This window comes from Carettochelys insculpta, chromosome 16 (assembly GCF_033958435.1).
Source record: "Carettochelys insculpta isolate YL-2023 chromosome 16, ASM3395843v1, whole genome shotgun sequence".
Taxonomy (NCBI): Eukaryota; Metazoa; Chordata; order Testudines; family Carettochelyidae; genus Carettochelys; species Carettochelys insculpta.
The window spans coordinates 19,099,873-19,122,356 of NC_134152.1; the positions used below are offsets into that span (position 1 = coordinate 19,099,873).

At 49.0% G+C, this 22,484-nt stretch overlaps 1 protein-coding gene across 3 annotated transcripts in view; it reads left to right on the forward strand.

Annotated features, from left to right (window-relative positions):
* The window catches only part of ABCC1 (ATP binding cassette subfamily C member 1 (ABCC1 blood group)), a 108,827-nt gene that overhangs the window by 37,229 nt on the left and 49,114 nt on the right, over positions 1-22,484 (forward strand). For all 3 annotated transcript variants that reach the window (XM_075011051.1, XM_075011050.1, XM_075011052.1), the window contains exons 4-6: positions 3,362-3,499; positions 5,743-5,868; positions 20,980-21,041. In XM_075011051.1, the coding sequence (XP_074867152.1) occupies positions 3,362-3,499; positions 5,743-5,868; positions 20,980-21,041 (326 nt within the window). The remainder of the gene's footprint in view (positions 1-3,361; positions 3,500-5,742; positions 5,869-20,979; positions 21,042-22,484) is intronic.

A 22,484-nucleotide genomic window follows, 5' to 3' on the forward strand; every position in this document is an offset into this window, starting at 1 on the left:
GTGAACCTGTCTAGACAGGTGGCTCACCATTGGAGGGTGCCTGAGGGAGGGAGCTGTGTCATGCCCCCAGGGGGCAGGCCCCCAGGGCAGGGCACAGGTGAAGCATGTGCTAAGCCCCTTTCCCAGGGGGCTGCTGTAGATCCAGTCCAGTCAGGATGAAACTGGCTAGAAATTGCTCCTTTCCCACCATTTCAGCACATTGCAGAGGAGTGGAGAGGCCTCCTGGTGCTAGGGCTGTGTGGGGCTTTGGCACATGCAGATCTTGGCTCCTCCAGGCCAGCACCTCGAGCTGGGGAGATGTGGATGTTCCTGGGGTGGTAGCCCAGCTAGAGGCAGCTGGGGAAGAAAAGAGCCTGCTCGCCAGGATGTTTGAGTGATCTCCATGCTCTGACCAGGGGTCATTTCTCCACATAGTTCTGGCGGCTGGGGAGAATATGCAGAAGCAGCGGGGAGCATGGAGAGAATGGGCAAAACTGGGAGAGGACAGTCGGGGGGAGAAGGTGGAGGGCCAATGAGTGGGCAGCAGAGGTGACATGAGGCTGCCTCTGGTGCCTGCCTGCACTTACCCATCACTGCAGGGCACAGCCAGTGCCAGGTGGAAATGGGACAGGAGAGGGGGCCCTGCTGAGAGCCAGCACACACTGCGCAAATGGACCCTACACACTGCAGCCTGGCCTCACTCCCCAAGTTGGCACACCCAGCTCCCTTTGTCCACCATTGGCCCGCCTCACTGTGTGATGGTGGGGAGGCAGCTGGCAGGCAGGGGTCTGGCTAGCAGCAGGACCTGCCACTGAAGAGGGGGGAGATAGGAAAGACAGGAGTATTTGCCCATTTTTAAGAAGTTGTGACACCTCACCTGCAGGAGGGCTTAAATACAGGACTGTCCCATTTAAAAATGGGGTATCTGGTTACCCTACAGCTATGATTTTTTGCAGGTTGGAGCTGCCATTTACTAAGGTGAGTGCTTGAGAACTTGATTCAATTCTGGGGATGAAAAGCACCAGCCATAATGAATTTTAAACACAAATGTTAACATTATGAGTGTTTTGTAATAGCTCTTTGAGGTCTCTGTGTCTCATTGAACTACCTGTTTTGTTTATGCATAAACTCCTGGTGTTGTGATGGAAAGTATTAAAAGTTGGGTGGTGTGTGCATTAGGTGTCCCAGATTGACTGCCTTCTGGGAAATGCAGGTTTTATCCTGTTAGCTTTTCTTAAAAGCCTCTCCATTGTGCTTCTTCAGGAAAGCCTGTCTTTAGTGACAGAGGTAACCGAGTTAGTCTGTATCTTCAAAAACAGGAAATCCTGTGGCACCTTTATAGACTAACAGATATTTTGGACCATAAGCTTTCATGGGCAAAGACTCACCTCATCAGATGCATGATTGTCAGGGGGCGGGTTTCAGAAGAGGATTTAAAGAGGGAGTCTCAGTAAAAGGGCGGGCCAGAGCTGACACGGTCTATTCAGTCAGGATGGGCCACATCCACACTGACTGAATAGACCCTGTGAGCGCTGGACCTCCCCTTTACAGAGACTCCCTCTTTAAATCCTACTCTGAACCCTCCCCCTCGCCCCCGACTCATGCATCTGACAAAGTGGGTGTTTTGAGGAGTAGAGGGACTCCGAAATAGCCTGGGCACTTTGAAGTACCTGCGGGTGAGTCATGGCTACACGCAAGCCCACACTTGGAAGTTTAACACTTTATTTTTGCAATGGGGGAGACTTAGCTTAATGAAGTGCTGCATATGCACTGCAGCACTTCATTAATAATCTCCTAACACCCTACTTATCATGCTCCCTTCTAAGTTGGGACCTAGCGTAGACACAGCTCTAAAATGTACAAAGGTCTCTCAAAACAGAGTTTGGAAATGGCGGGGTGGGGGGACAGACCTAAAAAACATAAACCCCATTGGTTACTGTTGCGTCTTTATACTGAGCAGGGAAGAGGTGATTATTTGAAGATGAACTCTTGCTGAGTCAGTTTTCAAGCACTTAGCCTTGGGAAGGCCCTTGGAAAAGCTAAAATGTTTTCATAATTAAATGTGGCTGTGTGTTGATTTGTGGATCTTTTTTATTCCTATCGGATGCTTTGAACGTATTTTGTCTGGGGCTCTGCTCATACGTACTATAGATGGCTTCTTCCCTGCATTGCCTTAAATTTTTAAACTGACTCTTGGTGGAGTGGGGACTAGCTTTTACTTATGTTTGTGCAGGGCCAAAGACACTGGGATGTAGTTGGAATCTTTGGGTGATACTGGAATACTGAATAATGGTCTGGGGCAGGGGTCAGCAGCCTGCAGCTCCGAAGCAACATGTGGCTCTTTAAGGAGTCATTTGCAGCTGTGGATGCAACCTGCTGACTCCTCTGTGGTGGTCTATTGCGCCCCCTCTCCAACAAGAGTACCCTGGGCAAGACCTGGCCACAGAGCTTGCCTCAGGCAGGATCCCCACTCTGCTGGCAGGTTGCCAAGCTCGGGATGTGAGAGAGGGCTGGGGGGTATGCGCATCTGAGCCTCAAGTGGCTGTTGGAGCAATAAAATGCTCGGAGCCGCAGGAGCACCGTTCGCCACTGTGAACATGCATCCCATCTCAGCACTTCTAGAGAGACGCGTGGCAGCTGTGACGGTGGTGACGGTGAGTTGCTGGCATTGGAGAACAGCGGGGAGGAGGGGAGTGGGGGTTCCTGGTTCTGGAGGAGGGGAGGGGGGATTTGGTAAAGCAGGGAAGGGGGCTTGAAGTGCCTGGCTCTGGAGGGGAGAGGGGATTGGGTTAAGGGGGGGGCTGGGTGTGTTTTATAATTTTTTTTTAAAGGGGTACTTCATATATTTTAAAAAAAAGTGTGAAGTTGGGGAGGTTGCATGCATCTGATGAAGCGGGTCTTTGCCCACGAAAGCTTATGCTCCAAAATATGTTAGCCTGTAAGCTGCCACAGGACTTCTTGTTGTTCTCACTTGTGTGGAGGGTTGATGGGATCGTTGCTCCTTTCTGCTTAAGAGGCTGTTCCCAGGCACAGAATTTCCTTTTCTTCATTTGCTCTCCAGCCCAGGGGTGAAAGTAACTTAAACTTTCTAACTGGTACAAATCATTGTGTGTGCGCTGCCCTTAAAACGGGTTACAAAAAGTACAGGTTGATGTTACGTATTAAAGACTGTCTTTTGTATTCACATGCAAAGCAGCTCTTGAAGTATTGATTTTTGTAACCGAATTTGAAAAAATGGCACTTGTTGCTGTTTTGTTTGCAGACCCCTGATCTGAGATAAGCATGCTTGTGCTTTGTATATTGTACCTGCTCTACGTATAGTTTTAAATCGTAACGCTTATGAACATAATGCATTCATGCTACTTTTTTTATTTGTTTGCAGTTGCTCGCCACATTTTTAATACAATATGAGAGAATGAAAGGAGTACAGTCTTCAGGAGTAATGTTGATTTTCTGGTTCACTGCACTGTTGTGTGCCACGATAATTTTCAGGTCCAAAATACTACAGGCCTTAAACCTGGTAAGTGATGGATTTTCAGTTAAAATGAGTTAAATGCTGCAGCAGCAGTGGCTACCTGTTTAATGATTTAATCTATGGTGCCCATCATTGCTTCTTAAAACACTGAGCGAGTTGATGCAGTAAGTGCATCTTCATTCCTGAGCTTTTAAGGGCTGTGCCTGTTTGCTCTTTATTTAGTTTGCTGTGTATGAAACTAATCAAAGCGGTGATGTTCTTATAAATGTTGGCAAGACAAGAGCAAAACCATTTTAGTGGAACTTCTAGAAACAAGTGAAACCTATTTGACTAGAATGAAGGTGTGTACTGTTACATCTGAAATAGTACAAAGTAAGGTTTTGTTCTTTTTCCTGTTGATTATACAGAGGATTTCCTGAAGCACTTGCTTTGGTGATAGCTGTGTTTCATACTCCCACTTGGTCAGTGTTCTCTTGTATAATTACAGCATTGTAGGTTACACTGTGGTTGGTTTATTAATGGAGAAGTTACCCTTGGTTAATTCATGGAATTACAGAGCTGGCTGAAAATGGAATGGAACTTCCTTAGGAAAGTTCCTCAGCTTTGTGAGGTGTGTTTGAAGGCTTTTAACTGGCTCATATTAAATAGGCGTTTAGATTAGTAGTGGCCCTGTGCTCTCTTCAGTCTGAGTTGTCTTTCATTTCTTTGGGAGTGTTTATTTGAGCCGTGCTGTGCGTAAGCACAGGAAGAGGAAGCTGTGGTGTCTGAACATGGAGCATGTTGAGAACACTTTCTCTTTCTGATGCTCCCCCTCCCCAACATGCTGTAAAAACTCCATGGGTCCTTAGTACCACAACAACTGGTTTTCTGAGTAGAAAAGCCTGGACTGGGCGGGGCGGGGGTGGGGAAGTAATAAACCAAACAGTTGCCTGGCACCCCATGCCCCAAACCTTGCAATGTTAAGATGTTCTGGCCTCAGCTCTGGGTGGCTGGGCTCAAGGCCTCAGGCTTCAGCCTCCTGTGATGGAGCTTTGGCTTTCTGCCTTGAATCCCAGGAAGTCTAATCCTGGGTGTGCTTGGAGGACCCCCTAAAACCTGCTTGCAGCCCACTGGGTTGAGAACCACTGTAGTGGAGTAATTTTTAATCCCAAGGCTGACTTTTACAACTTGCACCTCCCTGATCCAGCATGGTCAGGATGAACAAGACAGTTTGCCAGACCATGCCTGCAGCAGGCACCCCACCCTTCCTCCACTGCACTGCTTGCCTAAATACTGCAGGGAGATGGTCCCCAAGGGGATTGATGGGGGACTCTGCCCCTTCTCCCCCCACCGCACAAGAGACTGTGCCCCGTCCATGGATGGCCCTCTTGCCCAGGCTCTCTGGTCCAGAAGCATCTGTGGTCCTGCTGGACCAGAGTGCGTCAAGTTTAGGAAGTAATGTGTACTTCCTCTGCAGGCTTGGTAAATCACTTACTACTGTGCCATGAAACCTTTTGTGTAAATGGTGATTTGATCCTGGCTTTAAATGGTAATGAATTGTACTGGTGCAAGTCAGAATTTAAACGTTACCTCTACTAGAGGATAGTACCTGTGGCTGTAATCAGTGGTTGCAAACTTCAGTGCAGACAAGGTTTGAGAATAAAGAGTGAGAAGTTCAGGAACTCTGTTCGTGGTGTCCTTAGATGAACATGTTGAGGGGGGGGGGAAAAGCTCACCTTTTCTCCTTCTCTTCCCCCCCCCCCCCCCATACAAAGCTGTCTTTCAGAAAATTAGCTGAAAACAAGGTGGAGGAGGGAATATCTTTGATTGGCCCAGCTCCTGTAGGTGAGAGAGGGGCTGGCTTTTGAGCTGATCCAGGTTACCTGAAGAAGAGTTCCGTATATGGTTGTCTTGAAAGCATCTCTCTCTGCGGAACATGTTGGGCCAATAAAAGATATTACCTCACACACCATGTCCCTCTTAATATCCTGGAACTGACATGGCTATAAAAACAGTGCATTGCATAAACTAGTCAGATGTTTTGTCTTACCCAGACAAGTCTTAGAATGGTGTCCATGGTTCATTCACCCTAGAATGCTAAGGAGTGCTTCCTGCTTTGTGGGTTGGTTTGATCAGCAGCACAGACCCCACCTTTTGCTTTCAACAAGAATATTTTCTTTTTCTGACGTATGATGCTTATTTCCAAGTAAAGATATTCGCTGCATGGCCGTTTGTTGCGCATTAGGCAATTGTGTTACATCTTTTTACCAGTATATGAAATCTTTTTTTTTTTTTTTTTTTTTCTCCAGGTTGCTGAGGTTGATGTATTTCGCTATGTTACCTTCTACAGCTACTTCGCCCTGGTGCTAATACAGCTTATACTCTCCTGCTTCCCAGAACAACCACCTCTGTTTTCTGAAACAGTTAATGATGTTGTAAGTGCTCAGTAACATTTTTGCACAGGAGGAATAGATGGAGAATGAAGTGTTGTTATCTGTAATCCTGTTTGCAGCAGGACTCACTAACCTGATCGCTATCCTGGAGCCTCTGCCAGGTGATCATGATCTCTGGGCCACTAAATCCAGCAATGTAGCAGGGCTCAGGCTGCGGGTTGATTGCAGGCTCAGTTGTGTGCACCCATTGTGGGGAAAGGGAAAGCCTGTCTCTGCAAGCTGCCTGTGCCCTTAGTTCCCATTGTTTGGCTCCTGGGCCGGTGGGAGCTGTGAGGATAGTGCTAGGAGCTGGGGGCAGTGTGTGGAGACAGCATGTCCCCCCATGGGGAGCACAGAAGCAAATCTGCAGCCAGGCGCTTCTGGAATCAGCATGGAGCCATGGCGGGCAGGCAGGCGGCCTGTCTGAGCCCCACTGCACTGCCCACTGGAGTTGCCAGTGATTAAACGTCTGCTCCTGGCCAGAGACTACATCACACCCACTTCTGCACCACTGTTCCAGTCCTGACCTGATTCCCAGAGCCAGCACCTGCTTCTGCTTGCTTGCCCCAGACATGATCCCCGCCCCACCCCTGCCCAGATCCAGCAGCCCCTCCCGCACCACCTCCTGGATCCAACACTCGGCCCTAGCCAAGAGCTCCCTTCCTCACCCAAACTGCCTCCCAGAACTCTCACCCTTTAACCCCCGACCCAGAGCTGGCACTCCCTGCCCCAGCCCAGTGAAAGTGAGTGACAAGTAACAGGGGAGGGGAGAATGGCACGGTTGGGCCTTTGGGGAAAGGGCAGGGTAGATCCTGGGTAGGCCTGAAATTAAAAAAAAAAAAAAAAAAAAAAAAAAAAAAAAGAAAAAAAAATCTTGGGCCTAAAGGTTTGAAACCACTGGTTTATAGTGGGTGGTGGGCCTGAGTCTGGATAATTCAATCCCCATTGAATTAATTGCAGTAGGAGGCAGATGGTGGAGGTTATTCAGTTTTTTAGGCTAGGATAGTGTATTTTTTTAGGTTTGATTCAGAGAAATACCACGTTGACACAGCTGCTGTGGCGTGAAGGTATATTCACTTTTTATCTATTGTATAGCAAGCCTATGCTCTGCCTAGAGGCGATATGTGTTCTGTAACTGCAGTGCATGTAAAATGAGGTAGGCAAAGGTGGGGAATGCATTTGCATCTGTTGCAACATGGAAATTGAAAGATTCCTTAGTCTGAAGTGTTGCACCTCTGTGGAAAGAATAGATGGCGTTAGGGTGGTTTGTATTCATTTTATTCTACTTGGAACATCCTTTTTGTTATGTGAAAAACATATTTACATACGTTTAATCCTGAGTCTAGCTGCAAGACAGCTATGCAAAATGGATTTTCAATTATAAAAGTGCATTTTCTTCCTTTTTGCTGTCCCACTTTTGACAGCACTAAATTTGAAGGCTACGTCTACACTGGAGAACTTTGTTGATAAAACTTGTGCAGGGTCCATGTTACAAGGCGGTCTGTCGACAGAACGCAGCTCTTCTGTAGACCACATTCTGCAGTTCCCTTATAAGGCAGACAGCTTTTCTCAACAGGTCTCTGTCAACAGAAAGCAAGGTGGGTGTTCCAGGGAGACTTTTGTGGACAGAAAAGTCCTTCATGGCACCAGCCAGCTGCCTCAGGGGACATCCTGTCCACAGCAAGCAGAGCTCTAAGGCCAAAGGCATGTTTAGCCTGTATCCTTGGCTGGTTGAGCTGGGCATTAAACAGTTCCTGGCTTGGGTCCAGCTGCCTGTTGTAGGGCCTTGTGAGCCAGGGCAAGAGATGTTAGATGGCATCCCCCAAAATGCAGTGTGGCATGTTATGTCCTGATCACCAGCTCCCAGTGGGGGACAGAGGTGCCCACCTCCATCCTCTGGCACAGGCTGGAGTTGTGGAACACCTATGTGTGTCTTGTGCCTGGTCCAACCACCTGACATGCATGTCAAGGACCTGTCGTCTGTGGTTGACCAGGGCCTGCAGCATGATGGAGTAATGTCCCTTCTAGTTGATGAACCTGGCTGTGTTGTAGTCTAGGGCACGGATGGGGATGTGGGTCCTGTCAATTGCCCTGAAGCAGCTGGGGAAACCCAGGGAAGCGAATCTGGCCGGAATCACGTCCGTGTCTGAGATGGATGACCTTCTGCAGCAGGATGCTGTTGATGACCATTGTAACCTGGAAGGGGAGGAGACAAACGCATTATGGACGGAGGGAGGGAGCCCCGGGGGTTCCCTCTGCCTCCTTCCATCCCCTCCTTCCTGAGCTCTCCAGGAGCTCCTGTGTGAGGCAGCCCCCCCAGCAGCAGGACTATTAAAGGGTGGAACTGCATGGCCCTCTGGGGATGGGTCTCCCCTCCCGCACCCCTGACCCCACTTCCCAAGGTTCCTCCTTGTGTAGGACAACCCTTGCCCTCCCCCATATAGGGCCTGAAGCCAAAGATTGCCTTACTTGTATGAGGGTGGCGCCAAAGGTGGTCTTTCCCACACTGAACTGGTTCCGGATGGAGCCATAGCTGTCGGGGTGGCCAGCTTCCAGAGGGCGACGGCAACCTGCTTTTCTGGGGGGGATGGCAGGCCGCAGCCAGGTGTCCTGGCTGCAGAGGGCAGGAGTGAGCCAGGCGCAAAGCTCCAGGAAGGTATCCTTCCACATTTGGAAGTTCTGGAGCCACTACTGTTGACCCACTGTCCCATAAGGAGCCGGTCCCACCAGTCGGCACTGGTGCTCTGCCTGCAGGCCCACCTGGTCACCCGACGCAGGGTGAGCGCAGATGGGCCCGTGCGCCAGCAAGGACATGCTCCTTGAAGGTGGTGTCAGGGTTGTCCTTCCTGGGGAGAAGGAAGAGCAGGGAGGCTGTGAGGAGTTTCAGCAGGAGCTGATGGTACCTCCTGAGTGAAGCCAGTGCAAACCTGGGGGCTGCTCTGGCACCGTGGCTGTCTAGGAAGTGCAGTGTCTCTCTTAGCAAGTGTGTGAGCCCTGCTGCAGCAGCTGTGCTGTCCTTCAACAAGTCTTAGCCTGGGCAGTGGGGACGGGGTGGGCCCTTGAAGGGTGCTCCTCGGTGGGGCTCTTGGAAGGGCTTGCCAGCCATGCACCCCTGTCTGACGGGGTTCCAGGGTCTGCTCTGTTGAGAGAGCAGCTGGGCAGTCTGGCCACTCACTGTCAACAGAGCGATCACTCTTCCGATCCGCTTTGCAGTCTTGCTGCGATCTGTGAACAGAAGTTTGTCGGAGGACAAGTAATGGCTGCTGCCGACTGGCTCTAGTGTAAACGCAGCATAAGGGTCTAATACTCTGGCTTCAGCAGCTGCTGGAGATGACTCAGGGCTGTAAAGTGGATGGCTGGAAGTGAGGCAGTCCTGCAGCTGGTGATGGCTGACATAGTATGTCTGAAATCAGCAGAGGAAGGAATTGATACCAGAGCTTCCGGCCTGCTGATGGTGAGTGGGGCAGGGGGAAGGGAGCAGCTGCCTCAGGGCCTGTAGTTTCAAAGGGGCCTGGAGCACTGGCTGCTACCGCTACAGCCATGCGGACGGAGCTCCCAGGCCCTCTGAAGCCCTGCAGCAGCGCTGCTTCACCGCTCCCTACAGCTGTATGGGTAGCCCAGTGCTGCGGCCCCAGCGGTGCTAAGGGCTGACTCCCCTAGCCGCTATCCCATCTGCCCCTTCTGGGGAAGCAGAACTGCCCCACCCCAGCCACCTTGCCCCAGGGCCTGGGGGTGACAGTCAGCCCCGCTGCACAGCTTACTGCTTATGCTGCAAAGTTCAGCAGTTGCCATCTTTTAAAAACTAACACGTGCAAGGTTACCCCCGTTACTTTTTATTTTACATGCAGGGTGTAACTTGTGTCTTCGGTACCATCTTGGGAAGCGCTGACTTCATCTGTGTACCTGACTGCAGGGACATGGTGCTGATCGTTTAGGGTCTCCTGAGCAGACCTGCTTTCTAGGTCTTTTAGTCAATGTGACTGTTCCAGAAAAAGAGATCAGGGTAGAGTAAAACAGGCAGATTAAATGTCTGTTGCCATTAGGTTTGTAAAAGGCTGGAATTGTAGCACTAGATGGTGAGCACCGATTGTGTCTAACTGAAGGACTAAATGTCATTTTGTTCTCTTGTCAACTTGAATATCTGACAGACTGTAGTTGGAATTGTGCAAGTGTTTTCTTCTCTGCTTTGGTCACAGTTGTCATGCTTATACTACTTCTGAGATCTCTCCTAATCCAAGTATTTAAAGTGTACACGGTAATTAGTGTGCAACAGGTGTTAAAGAAAACTGTCTTTAAAAATAGTGTTCTGTTTTTGAAATACTGCAGTGCATTGTTTATATAAGTAAATCACTTTTTAAATAATTTCTTTGTTCAATATTTGTTTTAACTGCCCAATGAAGGTTTGAAAGCAAAGGTTTGTGCCACAGTTGAATAATTGGCAGTACTGTAAGTATGTGACGTAGCCCCTCCTCAAATTGGGGAGGGAGACCATTCTCCCTTACTACAGGCAGATAGTAAGTCTCTGCTCACAGAGGAAACTCTGGCCTTCTGGACGGAGCAGGACCACAAACAGCCTGTTGCCCAGCAACTTCTGTCTGAGGCCCAGAATAATTAACAGTCTACAGAGGTGCTCTGGCCCTTTGGGTGGAGCAGAGCACACAACCAGTCCATCAGCTCTGGGCCCATTTTCATGGTCTGCTCTGCCCATCCTATCTGGTGTACAGCAGAGATATATAGGCCTCTTGGCTTCAGGAGGGGAGACCTTCACTCCAGCGGTGTGGTAGCAGGGGCTAAGGGGACATGGGCCCACCACATTCCACTGCATCTCAGTCCGTGGCCCTAACAGTGGTGGAATGTTTGGCGCTGGTCAGCAGGATCTGCCCACAACATGCTGACTTATGCTCAGGCAGCAGAACCATAGCAGTCTGGTTCCCCGGCTGCTTCCTATCACAGTCTGGGTGGAGGTTTCTGAAGTGCAAAGGTCCTCTACCTCTTTGGGGTACTCAGCTTCCAGCAGTGCCCGCAGCTCTGATGGCATTCATCTGACAGCAGTCCTGGCAGCTCTTCAGGGCACTCATCTGTCTCCTCTGGCTCCAGGGCACAGCTCCGCTCAGGGCCCAGTGCAGGATCCTGTTTGTGCCATCTGTTCCCTCACGTGCTCCTTCCCCAACTGAGAGACAGGGCTCTGCTTTTTGTACTCCCTCTCCTGGGCCTTCCACTGAGGGGTGGGATTGATTTAGCACAACCTACCTGGACAGTGAACTGGTCCCTCACTCTTCTGCTTGGAAGGAGCCTGCTCTGCCTGATTTTTATTCTGGATAGCAACGTTTCTTGTAAAATACTTAAATGGCAAAATGTTGCAGTTGATTTTGCTGTATTTTTTGCCTTTACAGGAGGGTCACTCCACTCACGTCTCTGTGTGTGCCTGAGTATTTATTTGTCATTTGGAAATATACAAACAGACCTAAAACTAACATTTTTCCATGGGATCGTGTATTCATTGGAAAAACTTAGTTGGATACTGAGCATTTTTACTTACTGTGCTCTAATTGTTGATTTATACTGGTTTGTTCCTTCTGGTGGCAGAAGGCTAAATAATTTTAAAATTTAAATGTAACCCTTTGAAGATGTCTGACTTTCTCTAGAAGTCTAGTCTAGTTTCTTCCTCCCTGTGTGTTACTAGCACACAAGAGAGCCTGGTCTGTTAAAGCTAAACTTTGAGAGTATGAGCTGAATCCTGCAGATTGCTGAGTGCCTCAGCTTCTGTTGACTTCTGTGAGAGTATAGAGCACTGAGCAATCTGTGGTCTGAGCACCTCCTGAACAGAACTGAGCTTTGTGGGAACAAGCACAGAAGTTGGAGGTGAGGGAGTTGTATGAGTAGCGCGTGGAAGCAAAAATGTACTCTGTGCATCCATTTAACAACTGGTACTTAATTGTTGTGGTGCTTGTCGATTATACAGTAGCAATTTATCCACCTTTTGTAACGGTCCCTGGTTGCTATTACTTAATTAAAAATGCATCATCTACTTAGCCAGCCTCGAATGGTTTTGAATTTAATGCTACGAAAAAGGAATCAGTAGCACTAAAATAGCCAGTACTCAAAAGTTTATATTCTTCTTCGAGTGGTCCCCGTGGGTGCTTCACAGTAGGTGTCGGGCTCGCCCAGCGCTGCAGAGCGGAATTCTTCTAGCAGTTTCCACTGGATCGCGCATGCGCCGATGTGCGCCGCTCCCTTGCATGCCCTCGATCATGTGCATGATCCGGTCCCCGCCAGTTCCTTCTCAACCGCCAACAGCTGCAGACAGAATCCGCTCTGGCTCTAAAGCCTGAGACAGATAAGATAGTTGTTTTTACTATTATACAAAAAAAAAAAAGTGGGGAAAAAAAAAACCCATGCAAAATAGTAGAGAGAAGAGGAACGGAAGGGAGAGGGGCGGACAAAGAAGGCTGTTTAAGCCGTCCGCTACCCTGAAGGCTGTGAATGTTGTTTGGGTTGTAGAACGCACTGATTAGCGTCTAAGTACCCTGTTAACAGTAAAGACTCACCGCGATGGCTACCTTGGGGTTTAAGAAGTGTGAGTCATGCCGCGAGGCTATGCCGGCCTCTGATGGGCATAGTGAGTGCATTCGTTGCCTGGCGAAGTCCCATGTTACCCAGAAGTGTTCGCACTGCCCTAAGCTTACAGCCAGGGCCAGGAAGGACAGAGAGATGAGGCTCAAATGATCTTGTTTGATAAGGCCCTCCAGCCTGAGCCGCCGGAGAAGCCTCACACAGAAGGGCCCTCTGGGTCACAGAAAAGGAAGGTGGCGTCTTTGACCCCCTCTGTGCAAAAGAAGAGGAAACTCTCCTTGGCTCCCCCCTTGCCGGCGGTTCCAGCAAGCAGGATGAGCGGAACGGAGAGCCCTCAGCCGCGGGCTGATGAGTGGCAGCGCGGTTGCGCACGTGGTTGGGGCCGGGCCTCCGACTATGCAGTAGTCGGCACGGAGGGCGCCGCCTCATGCAGCACCGGCTATCATGGCGCCGATGGCACAGGGGCACCCAGCACAGGGCCCAGTGGCGCTGGAGGAAGCTACCCGCGCGGCACCGCTTGTGACGGTACCAAGCGCAGCGCCGACAGCAGGGCCGAGATCCCCGGCACGGGAGGGGGCAGTGCCCACCCTGCAGGGGCGGGGGAAAGCTAGAGCCAAAACCCGGCACCTCAGTCCATCTCCAGACAGGGCTGTGATGCCCTTATCACCCAGCCCGCCCCCCCTCGCCCCCCCCCGAAATACACACACCGCGTCGCTGGGCGGCAACTCCACCGGCTTATTTCGGACCTCTCTCTCCGTTCCTCCAACCACTTTCGCCTTGGCTCAGGCCTCCTTCACCCTTTTTGGGCATGGATCCGTATGCGTACTATCACAAACCAGCTTCAGTGGTTCAGATCTCCATCACCGGGCCCTTGTCCATGTTGTTATGGCCGTCTTCATCATACTAAACACTGACATCGGAGGTCTAGATCCAGGGACAGATCCCCTCCCCCTCCTCGCCAATACTCCCATGTATACTCTTGCTCTGGGAGAGGAATGCAGCTGTCCCAGGGAGAGTTAGGTCCAGAGTCCCAAGACTTTCCTTCACAGCCCACGAGGGAGCAAGCATACCAGCGAGCTCGGGAGGCAGAGGACTTGGGGGAGGTTTATCCCAGCGGTTCCTACTCATCCTCCCCAGATGAGGCAGTTGTCCCCGGGGATGTCTCCCCTCCGGATGACCTTAAACAATTCCAAGAGCTGTTCAAAAGAGTAGCATACACGCAGGACATTCAAATAACAGAGGTGCAGGAGAAGCATCATAAACTCCTGACAAATTTGAGACCCCCGGCTTCATCTAAAATCGCTATCCTGCTGGATGAAGCCATTATGGAGTCGGCCACTAACATATGGCAGACTCCGGCCTCTCTTCCACCCACGAATAAAAGGGCAGATGAGAAATACTTCGTCCCAGCCAAGGGCATGGAATTCCTATTTAGCCACCCACAGCCCAATTCTTTGGTGGTCGAATCGTCCCAGCAGAGGTCGAAGACGCCTCAGTACAAATCAGGGGGGTCAGATAAAGATGCTAAGAAAGTAGAGCTGTTCGGCAGGAAGGTCTACTCCTCCTCTACCTTATTATTGAGAATAGCAAACTATGCGGCACATTTATCAAACCATAACTTTGACAATTACTCTAGACTCACCTGTCTCCTGGATTCCCTCCCGGAGGACAAGAAGCCAGTGTTAAAGGCGATCGTCCAGGAGGGCTACGCGGCCTCGCGAACGGGAGTTCGGATTGCCATGGACGTGGTGGACACAGTGGCACGCTCAACAGCTGCAGCAGTGGTAATGCGTAGGGAATCCTGGCTCCAGATGTCTGGTATCCCTAGAGATCTACAGGCGAAGATCGTGGATCTTCCCTTTGACAAGCAAAAGCTGTTTGCAGAATCAACTGACTCGGTCCTCCACTATAGCAAAGATTCGAGGGCCACACTTAAGACCTTGGGTATATACACTCCTCCATACAAGAAAAAGGAGTTCTATCCTCAGCAAAGGCGCTACGCTTACCGACCACAACACGCACAATATCAGCGAGGCTATGACCGAGGGTGCCATCAACAGCAGCACCAGTACAGGGCCCCCAGGCGGTGTTCTCAACAAAGTCGCACAACCTTGGGGCAAGCCCAGAGGCAGCAAGTTTGACGGGTATGTCGAGGACTGCACTATCAACACCATTGCTCAGTGCCACTCTCACCTCATGTTCCATCATTGCCTCAAACCGTTCCACTCCCAATGGCAAAAGATCACAACAGACAAATGGGTGCTGGAAACTATAGCCACGGGTTACACGATCCCCTTCCAGTCACTACCACCAACGAAACCTCCCACCCGGCCTATTCTCAGGGACCCCTCTGATGAGGCGAGGCTGAAGCAGGAGGTAGCTCACCTGATGTTCATAGGGGCGGTGGAAAGAGTGCCGGAACAATTCCAAGGGAAAGGTTTTTACTCATGCTACTTCCTAACAGAGAAGAAAACAGGAGGCTGGAGGCCGATTTTGGACCTACGGGGCCTCAACCGATACTTGCGCAAGCAGCACTTCCGGATGATTGCAGTTGCCTCCATACTTACGGCACTGGACAATGGAGACTGGCTTGCAGCCCTCGACTTACAAGATGCTTACTTTCATATAACAATCCACCCGGCACACAGAGATGTTTCCTCTGCTTCACGGTCGGTGGGGAACACTTCCCATACAGGGTTCTTCCGTTCGGCCTATCCTCGGCACCCAGAGTTTTTACCAAAACCCTGGCAGTGGTATCAGCTTTCCTGCACAGGCAGGGTGTGTTTATTTTTCCATATCTGGACGACTGCCTACTGAAAGGGGTCTCAAAGGCAGAGGTCCTAGACATGATACGCATCACCACGAACACGTTTACTTCGCTGGGCCTAGTTATCAACCTTGCAAAGTCAAAGACCGAACCCACGCAAGATATAGAGTTCATAGGGGCGCGCATAAACTCTATCTATCGCATCAAGAGTATACCTGCCCGACGTCCGCTTTCACACCATCACATCCTTGGTGCAAGTCATGATGCACGGCCCCGCGGTGCCGATCCTAACATGCCTGCAACTGTTGGGGCACATGGCGGCCGCCACGTTTGTCGTACAGAATGCCAGGTTACACATGCGAAGCCTGCGGCATTGGCTGACGAGTTCTTACAGACCGGCAGCCCATTCTGTCCATAGGGTAGTATCACCCACGACGGAGGTACGGAAGTCGCTAGTGTGGTGGGCGGATCCCAAGAACCTGCTAGTGGGAGTGCCCTTCCACCAAGCAGAAATTTCCATTTTTCTTACAACCGATGCCTCCCACATAGGATGGGGAGCGCACGTTAGCAGCAAGGTGACGCAAGGGCTATGGTCCCCCGTGGAACAGACACTACATATAAACGTACTGGAGCTCAGAGAAGTGTTCAATGCCTACAGACATTTTCGGCAATACCTGCATGGCAAAGTAGTCGGGATCAATACCGATAATACCTCCACCATGTTCTACATCAATCGACAAGGAGGGACACAGTCCCATGCGCTATGCGCAGAAGCAGTCCGATTGTGGAATTGGGGCATTGCCAACAACATAACGTTGAAAGCCTCGTACTTGCCAGGCACCCACAATGTGAAGGCAGATCAACTGAGCAGGCACTTTGCACTCACGCATGAATGGCAGATCCGCTCCGACCTGCTACGACGCATATTTCACCCCTGGGGATTTCCCCAAGTCGATTTGTTTGCCTCCCAGCGCAACAAGAAGTGCCCTCAGTACTGCTCCAGAGCAGGAATAGGGTGGGGGTCCCTGGGGGACGCCTTCACGATCTCATGGAAGGGCCCTCTACTCTACGCGTTTTTTCCCCCCCCGCCACAACACTTATCCACAAGGTTCTGCAGAAAGCCAGAAGGGAGAGAGCTCACATGATACTCATAGTTCCAACTTGGGACCAACAACAATGGTTTCCCCTGCTTCTGCGCATGTTGGATCATCCACCACTCCCCCTACCGGTAGCGCCGGACTTACTCACGCAGGCTTAGGGGTCCATAGTGCACCCGCACCCTCAGGGACTCCGCCTACAAGCAGGGTTAATCCATGGCTCAGTGCCTTAGAGAGCACGTGTACGGAGGGAGTAAGACAAGTCCTAGAGTGTAGCCGAAGGACCTCCACCAGGAGGACTTTATGAACAGAAATGGACACACTTTACCACCTGGTGCTCTTCCAACAGTTAGCTCCTCTTGACGTTCCTATAACTGTAATTCTAGAATACCTGCTGGACCTCAAACGAGACGGGCTCTCTCTATCCTCGCTAAAGGTCCACCTTGCAGCTATGTCGGCTTTTCAGCACAAAGAGGAAGGGCCCACCATATTCGCCCATCCTATCGTCACAAGGTTCTTGAAGGGGCTGGTAAACCTGTACCCTCCTCAAAAACCACTACCACCATCGTGGAGTTTGGACTTGGTACTCCACACGCTATCGGGACCACCCTTCAAACCATTAGTCACAGTACCCCTCTGACTAATTACCATGAAAACGACCTTCCTTCTTGCGATTACGTCAGCCCGCAGGGTGAGCGAGCTCGCAGCAGTGATGGCAACGCCGCCCTGCACGGTATCCTCAAAGGAGGCGGTGATCTTACGGTTACACCCAGCCTTTGTTCCGAAAGTTTCCCCGGAGTTCCACATTAACGAACCAATAGTATTACCCTTGTTTTACCCGAAGCCTCACAGCTCCAGCAAGGAGGCGCGTCTGCATCTCCTAGATGTGAGGAGGGCGTTGGCCTTTTACATAGACAGAGCTAAGCCCTTCTGGAAAACGGACAGGCTTCTGATGTCTCTCGCTCCCAGGTCGAAAGGGGAAGGCCTCTCTTCCCAGAGAATTTCGAAGCACATTGTGTCCTGTATAAAACTGTGCTACGAGCTTCGAAAGACCCCCTTGCTAGCCCCGCCCAGGGCTCACTCCGCTAGAGCGGTGGCAGCGTCAATGGCCTTCTTCAAGGGAATCGCGCTGAAAGACATTTGCAGAACGGCGACTTGGTCATCCTACGACACCTTCGCCAAGCATTACGCCCTGCATCGGGTGTTCGATGAGGATACCCGTCTGTCGACAGCAGTCCTCTCGGGGGCAAGCTGCACATGAATCGAGTACCCACCTTCTTATTTGGGGTTACTGCTGGGTAGTCACCTACTGTGGAGCACCCACGGGGACCGCTCGAAGAAGAAAGAGAAGTTACTCACTTGTAGTAACGATGGTTCTTCGAGATGTGTCCCTGTGGGTGCTCCACTACCCGCCCATCCTCCCTGCTTCGGCTCTCTGTCTGGTGTTTTTCAGGAGCATTTGGGGCGGTTGGTCAAGGAACTGGCGGGGACCAGATTGCTCTCATGACTGAGGGCGCGCAAGGGAGCGGCGCGCATCGGCGCATGCGCGATCCAGTGGAAACTGCTAGAAGAATTCTGATCTGCGGCGCTGGGCGAGCCCGACACCTACTGTGGAGCACCCACGGGGACACATCTCGAAGAACCATCGTTACTACAAGTGAGTAACTTCTCTTTAGTAGACTTTCCTCTGCAAACTGAGTTCAGCATGTGACAGCAGAGCTTGGTGGTCTCTAGTTACAGAAGATCAGACTTTAGATTTGATCTTCCAGGGCTCTGTTTTGTGATCTGTGTCGAAGCTGGGACTCCTTGCGAGTTGCAAGGACTAAGGAATGTCGGCAGGAAGAGCGTTTCTGTTGACCTTCTGCAGTGAGGACAGGGAACAATGTCAATGGCTGCAAAATTGATTTTAGGTATGCAATTGGCATACTTAAAATTGCGTAGCAGCCATCAACATTCCCAATAAGCATAGGCATAGCCCAGGAGGCCTTGTTAGTCATCTGAAGCAGAACTTCCACTTATAAGTGGATTGTAGAGATACAAAGAGAAAATCTAAGACTTTCCATATGCTGCTTTGTATCATTTTGAAACTGTTTTTTTTCCAGGAAGGCAGAGTGCCTAAATTGTTTGCAAGTAGCATTGTTTTTGATGGGGTAAAGTGCTAGAAATGTTGAAAACTTGGGAACTGTTGAGTTCCTTATCCCTCCTCCAAATGTTGTTGTTTTCTACATAAATGTGCTATTGTATATTTGTCTGTGTACTTCTTAACAGGATTAATTTTTTTCTTTAACATCAGTAGTTTATTCCCTCCCTCTCTCCCTGGCAAAAAAGTCAATTGCTCAGTCATTTGAAGGGAAGAAGAAATATACAGTAAAACCCCTTTTTACGCAAATTCGACTTGTGCATTAGTAATAATAACGCGAGTCAAAATCATGAGTAGTGGGGAGCTGGGAACCAGGTGGCTCCTCTCCTCTCCTCTCCTCTGGGAGGTTGGAACCAGGTGACAGCCTGATTTGTGGCTCCCTGCCAGTCCCAGGAGGTGGGAAACTGACCAGTGCAGCAGGGCTGGTCAGTTGCCCGGCCCCCACAAGGAGGGGAGCTGGGAGCCAAGCTGCCCCCTGGTTTGTGGTTTGCCACCAGTCCCGGGAGCTGAGAGCGAGGCTACCTGGTTTGCAGCTCCCCACCAGTCCCAGGAGCCAGGAAACTGACAAGCGCTGCTTCACTGTCCAGTATCCTGGCTTCCCGCAAGGAGGGGAGCCAGGAGCCAGGCTGCTGCCTGGTTCAGAGCTCCCTACCAGTCCCGGGAGCCAGAAAACTGACCAGTGAAGCAGCGCTTGTCAGTTTCCCAGCTCCCCGACTTGTGTGAAATTCAACATGCATAGGTTGCATGCCCAGTCAACCACATGTAAAAGTTGGGGGTTTGCTATAGATCTGTTTCATTCTACTTTGTTAGAACACTTTTTTAGAATATAGTTTAATGGGAAAATTGAGTGAAACAAACATGAGACAGAGGTTAAACCTGAAAAAAAATTAATTTTGTAGTTTCACTTTGTGTAATGGTGCAGTGATTTTGTAGGTGAAAGTGCATGAGCTGCTCAATTTTGTAATATATTGCATTGTGGTTATTGGTTACATTTGCCAAAGGAGTGGCAGACTGCATTTTTGATGTGCTGATGGTTTTAATCCAATCGCTGATATTTTTAAAACTGGCAACAGCTAATGTTACACTTCATATAAGCCAACAGAAAACACAAACCAGGAATCTGGCACTGACTTTGTGATGAATCATAGGGTGGAGAATAGCATAACTCCAACTGCAGTATTTCTATTTGAAATTTGCATGTGTGGTATACTAGAAATTTTGTTTGTGTGTGACTTAGTTTTCTCTGACCAATTGCCATCTTTCATTCCTCAGGCTTGGGCTGAAAACTGTGTTCATTTGTTTCTCATTCTAATATGCCAGCCATTTTTGGTTTCCTAGCTGTAGTGAAAGTCAGCTAGCTACTCGAGGGCCCTCTGTATATGTGTGTGTGAAAGATGAGAACAGACAACACTCCAGTGACGGTCTAGTCTGAAGGCAGTTGATGGGTTTCGGAACACATCAACACAGTACCATCACAAGTGGCACTGAGAGAAACCCTCCATGTGGATAGTCTCAGCCAAAAATTAAATAACCACACAGGCTGAACTAGCCATTTGCTCTTAGAGGGCGGAGAGACTTCAGTTTTCTGTCCTGTTAGCTGGTGCTGTATGCCTCCTTGATAAATGTTTTACAGTCTCTGTGACAATCAGTTTTTGGCATCCCTTGCCAAAATGTGTGTTAGACACACATTTGCTCCTTGTTTCAATTAAATTTGCCTTATTTTTTAAAGTGTGTGGGGTGTTTTTTAGATTGAACTGTGGTGGTTAGATACCAATGTGAAATGCTTCAATCTGTCCAGGGTAGCTCAGCTACATCACCAGACTATCTAATCCAGGGGTCAGCAATTCCCATCCCCCCAGCACAGGTGCCAAGAGTGGTATGGGAGTTGATTTTTCATTGGCACACAAGACAGGAGCCCACCTCCACCCATCCTCCCCCATGCAGCTGGGAGCTTGCTCAAAGCCATGCTACCTGTGGATTAACAAAAGAGCAGCTAACGCTACCAACCACTACCTGCACGGTCAAGCTCTGCATCTTTATTTCTTAATTAAGCTGGTCTAAGTGGGACTATTAATGACTTCAAAATATATAACCAGCATGTGGACCATACATCAAGTTCAGATTTTGGCACTCTGCCTTGGAAAGGTTGCTGACCCCGATCTAAGCATTAGGTAGCATATCTTCTGCTAGCTACTGAGAAATAAAACGTAAGCTTCTGCTGGGTTGTCTAGAGGTAGGTGCCTGTGCTGTAAAGCTTGTGTAACTTCTTTATATTGTGTGAGTGTGTTTTGCATTAGCCAGCATCACTGAGCAGGAGTAATCCTGTTTGTATTTCATTTTAATAAACCATTGGCATCCTGGATGCTGTGCTGTACTGGTGAAGAATGACGTGTTTGAGGAAGGGTGTTTGGGTTAGTGGTACTGACGAGGTGTTTTACAATAAAGTTGTAAATTTCGTAGGGAGAAAAGGAATGGGTTTAATTGCTTTGATAGGTTTTATTTACATGACTGACATCTTTCTCTCTCCTTCACTTTAGAATCCCTGCCCAGAGTCTAGTGCTTCATTCCTTTCCAAAATTACATTCTGGTGGATCACAGGGTAAGAGAGTAAGTCATTATATAATGCACCAATCAAGTGTCAGCTTCTTGTTGTGCTGTCAGAAGGTAATCAAGACTCTCATGAGCTGTAGAGATTTTTTCAGTTGTTTAGTAGGCAAGATTGTTTAGCTGCACGGTTAGACTGACAGGTGAATAATTACTTGTATTATTTTCTAATGACCAGTCTCTTCAATCTTGAATTCAGCTGATATTGCATGTGTATCCTCATAAACATATCATTAAATGATGTATTTTAATGTTGATTAATTTTTAGTGGTGGAGTGGAAACAAATTTACCCTTGAATCATTTTGACTTTTGGAAGATTATATTTTTCCAAAGCCAATAGACTGACCTACTTCTAAAAAAAATAAAAAAATAAAAAAAAAAATTCTTCTGGTTTAGTGATATTAATGGTTAACCAGTTAGCCAAGTAGCCAGAAGATTAGCCTAGGGTTTAACCAGTTAAATGGGATTTTACATCCCTTTTTGGTCATCTGTAGTTGTTTTGTTTTATTTATCTTTAGCTTTGGCTCTTTGTATTGTGATGAAAGCAGTTGTCTCAAGCCAAACGATATCACTATTTGGATAGGAGAGCACTAAGGAATATATAAACACTCTGGCCATGGCCACAGTAACACCTCCTTTTGGAAGGGCCATTGTAATGTGGCACTTTGGAATATGCTTATGAGGTGCTACCATGACTATGCAGTGCCTCATTAGCATAATGGTATCCACATGTACTGAGAAACTGCTAGTTTCTAAATGCATTCTGCCCGTGTAGCTGGGGGCCTTTTGAAATGACCCCCTGATTTTGAAAGCCTCTTCTTCTCATCTTGTTTTGGGAAGAAGGGGCTTTTGAAGTCAGGGGGGCCATTTCGAAAGGCCCCCCAGCTACGTGGACGGCTGCATTTTTGAAACCAGCAGTTTCAGAGAATGTGTGGCTGCCGTTACGCTAATGAGGCATTGCATAGTCATGGCAGTGCTTCATTAGCACAGTCTGACATGTCACATTACCGAAAGGAGGGGCTAGTGTGGCCACTGCCTTAAAGTATTATAGGTGATTGAGCAGATGGTAACTTATTTCTTAATCGGGAGTTAGCCCAGTGTCTCAGCATGTTCTTAGGTTCTTAGGTAAAGGTAAGATGTAAAATGAAGGCTTAAAAAAACCAACCAAACAATTGTTCATATTGTAAAATGAGTTTTAATTGTGTCCCTAGTTCCAAGTGGGAATTTCATTCAGCTTCTTTAATTCTCGCTGCAGTATCATTAAGCACTGTTACTACTTATCCCAATTATTTTGTGTATTATTAAATAAATTAGTGTATCTTGCCTCTCAGCTGGATGTATTTTTTGGGGACAGCTACAGAGTTCTCTGTGCTATGTCCTATGCATCTAACTCCATAACTTGCTCTGGACCTCTCTAGAGGATGATTATACCAATTC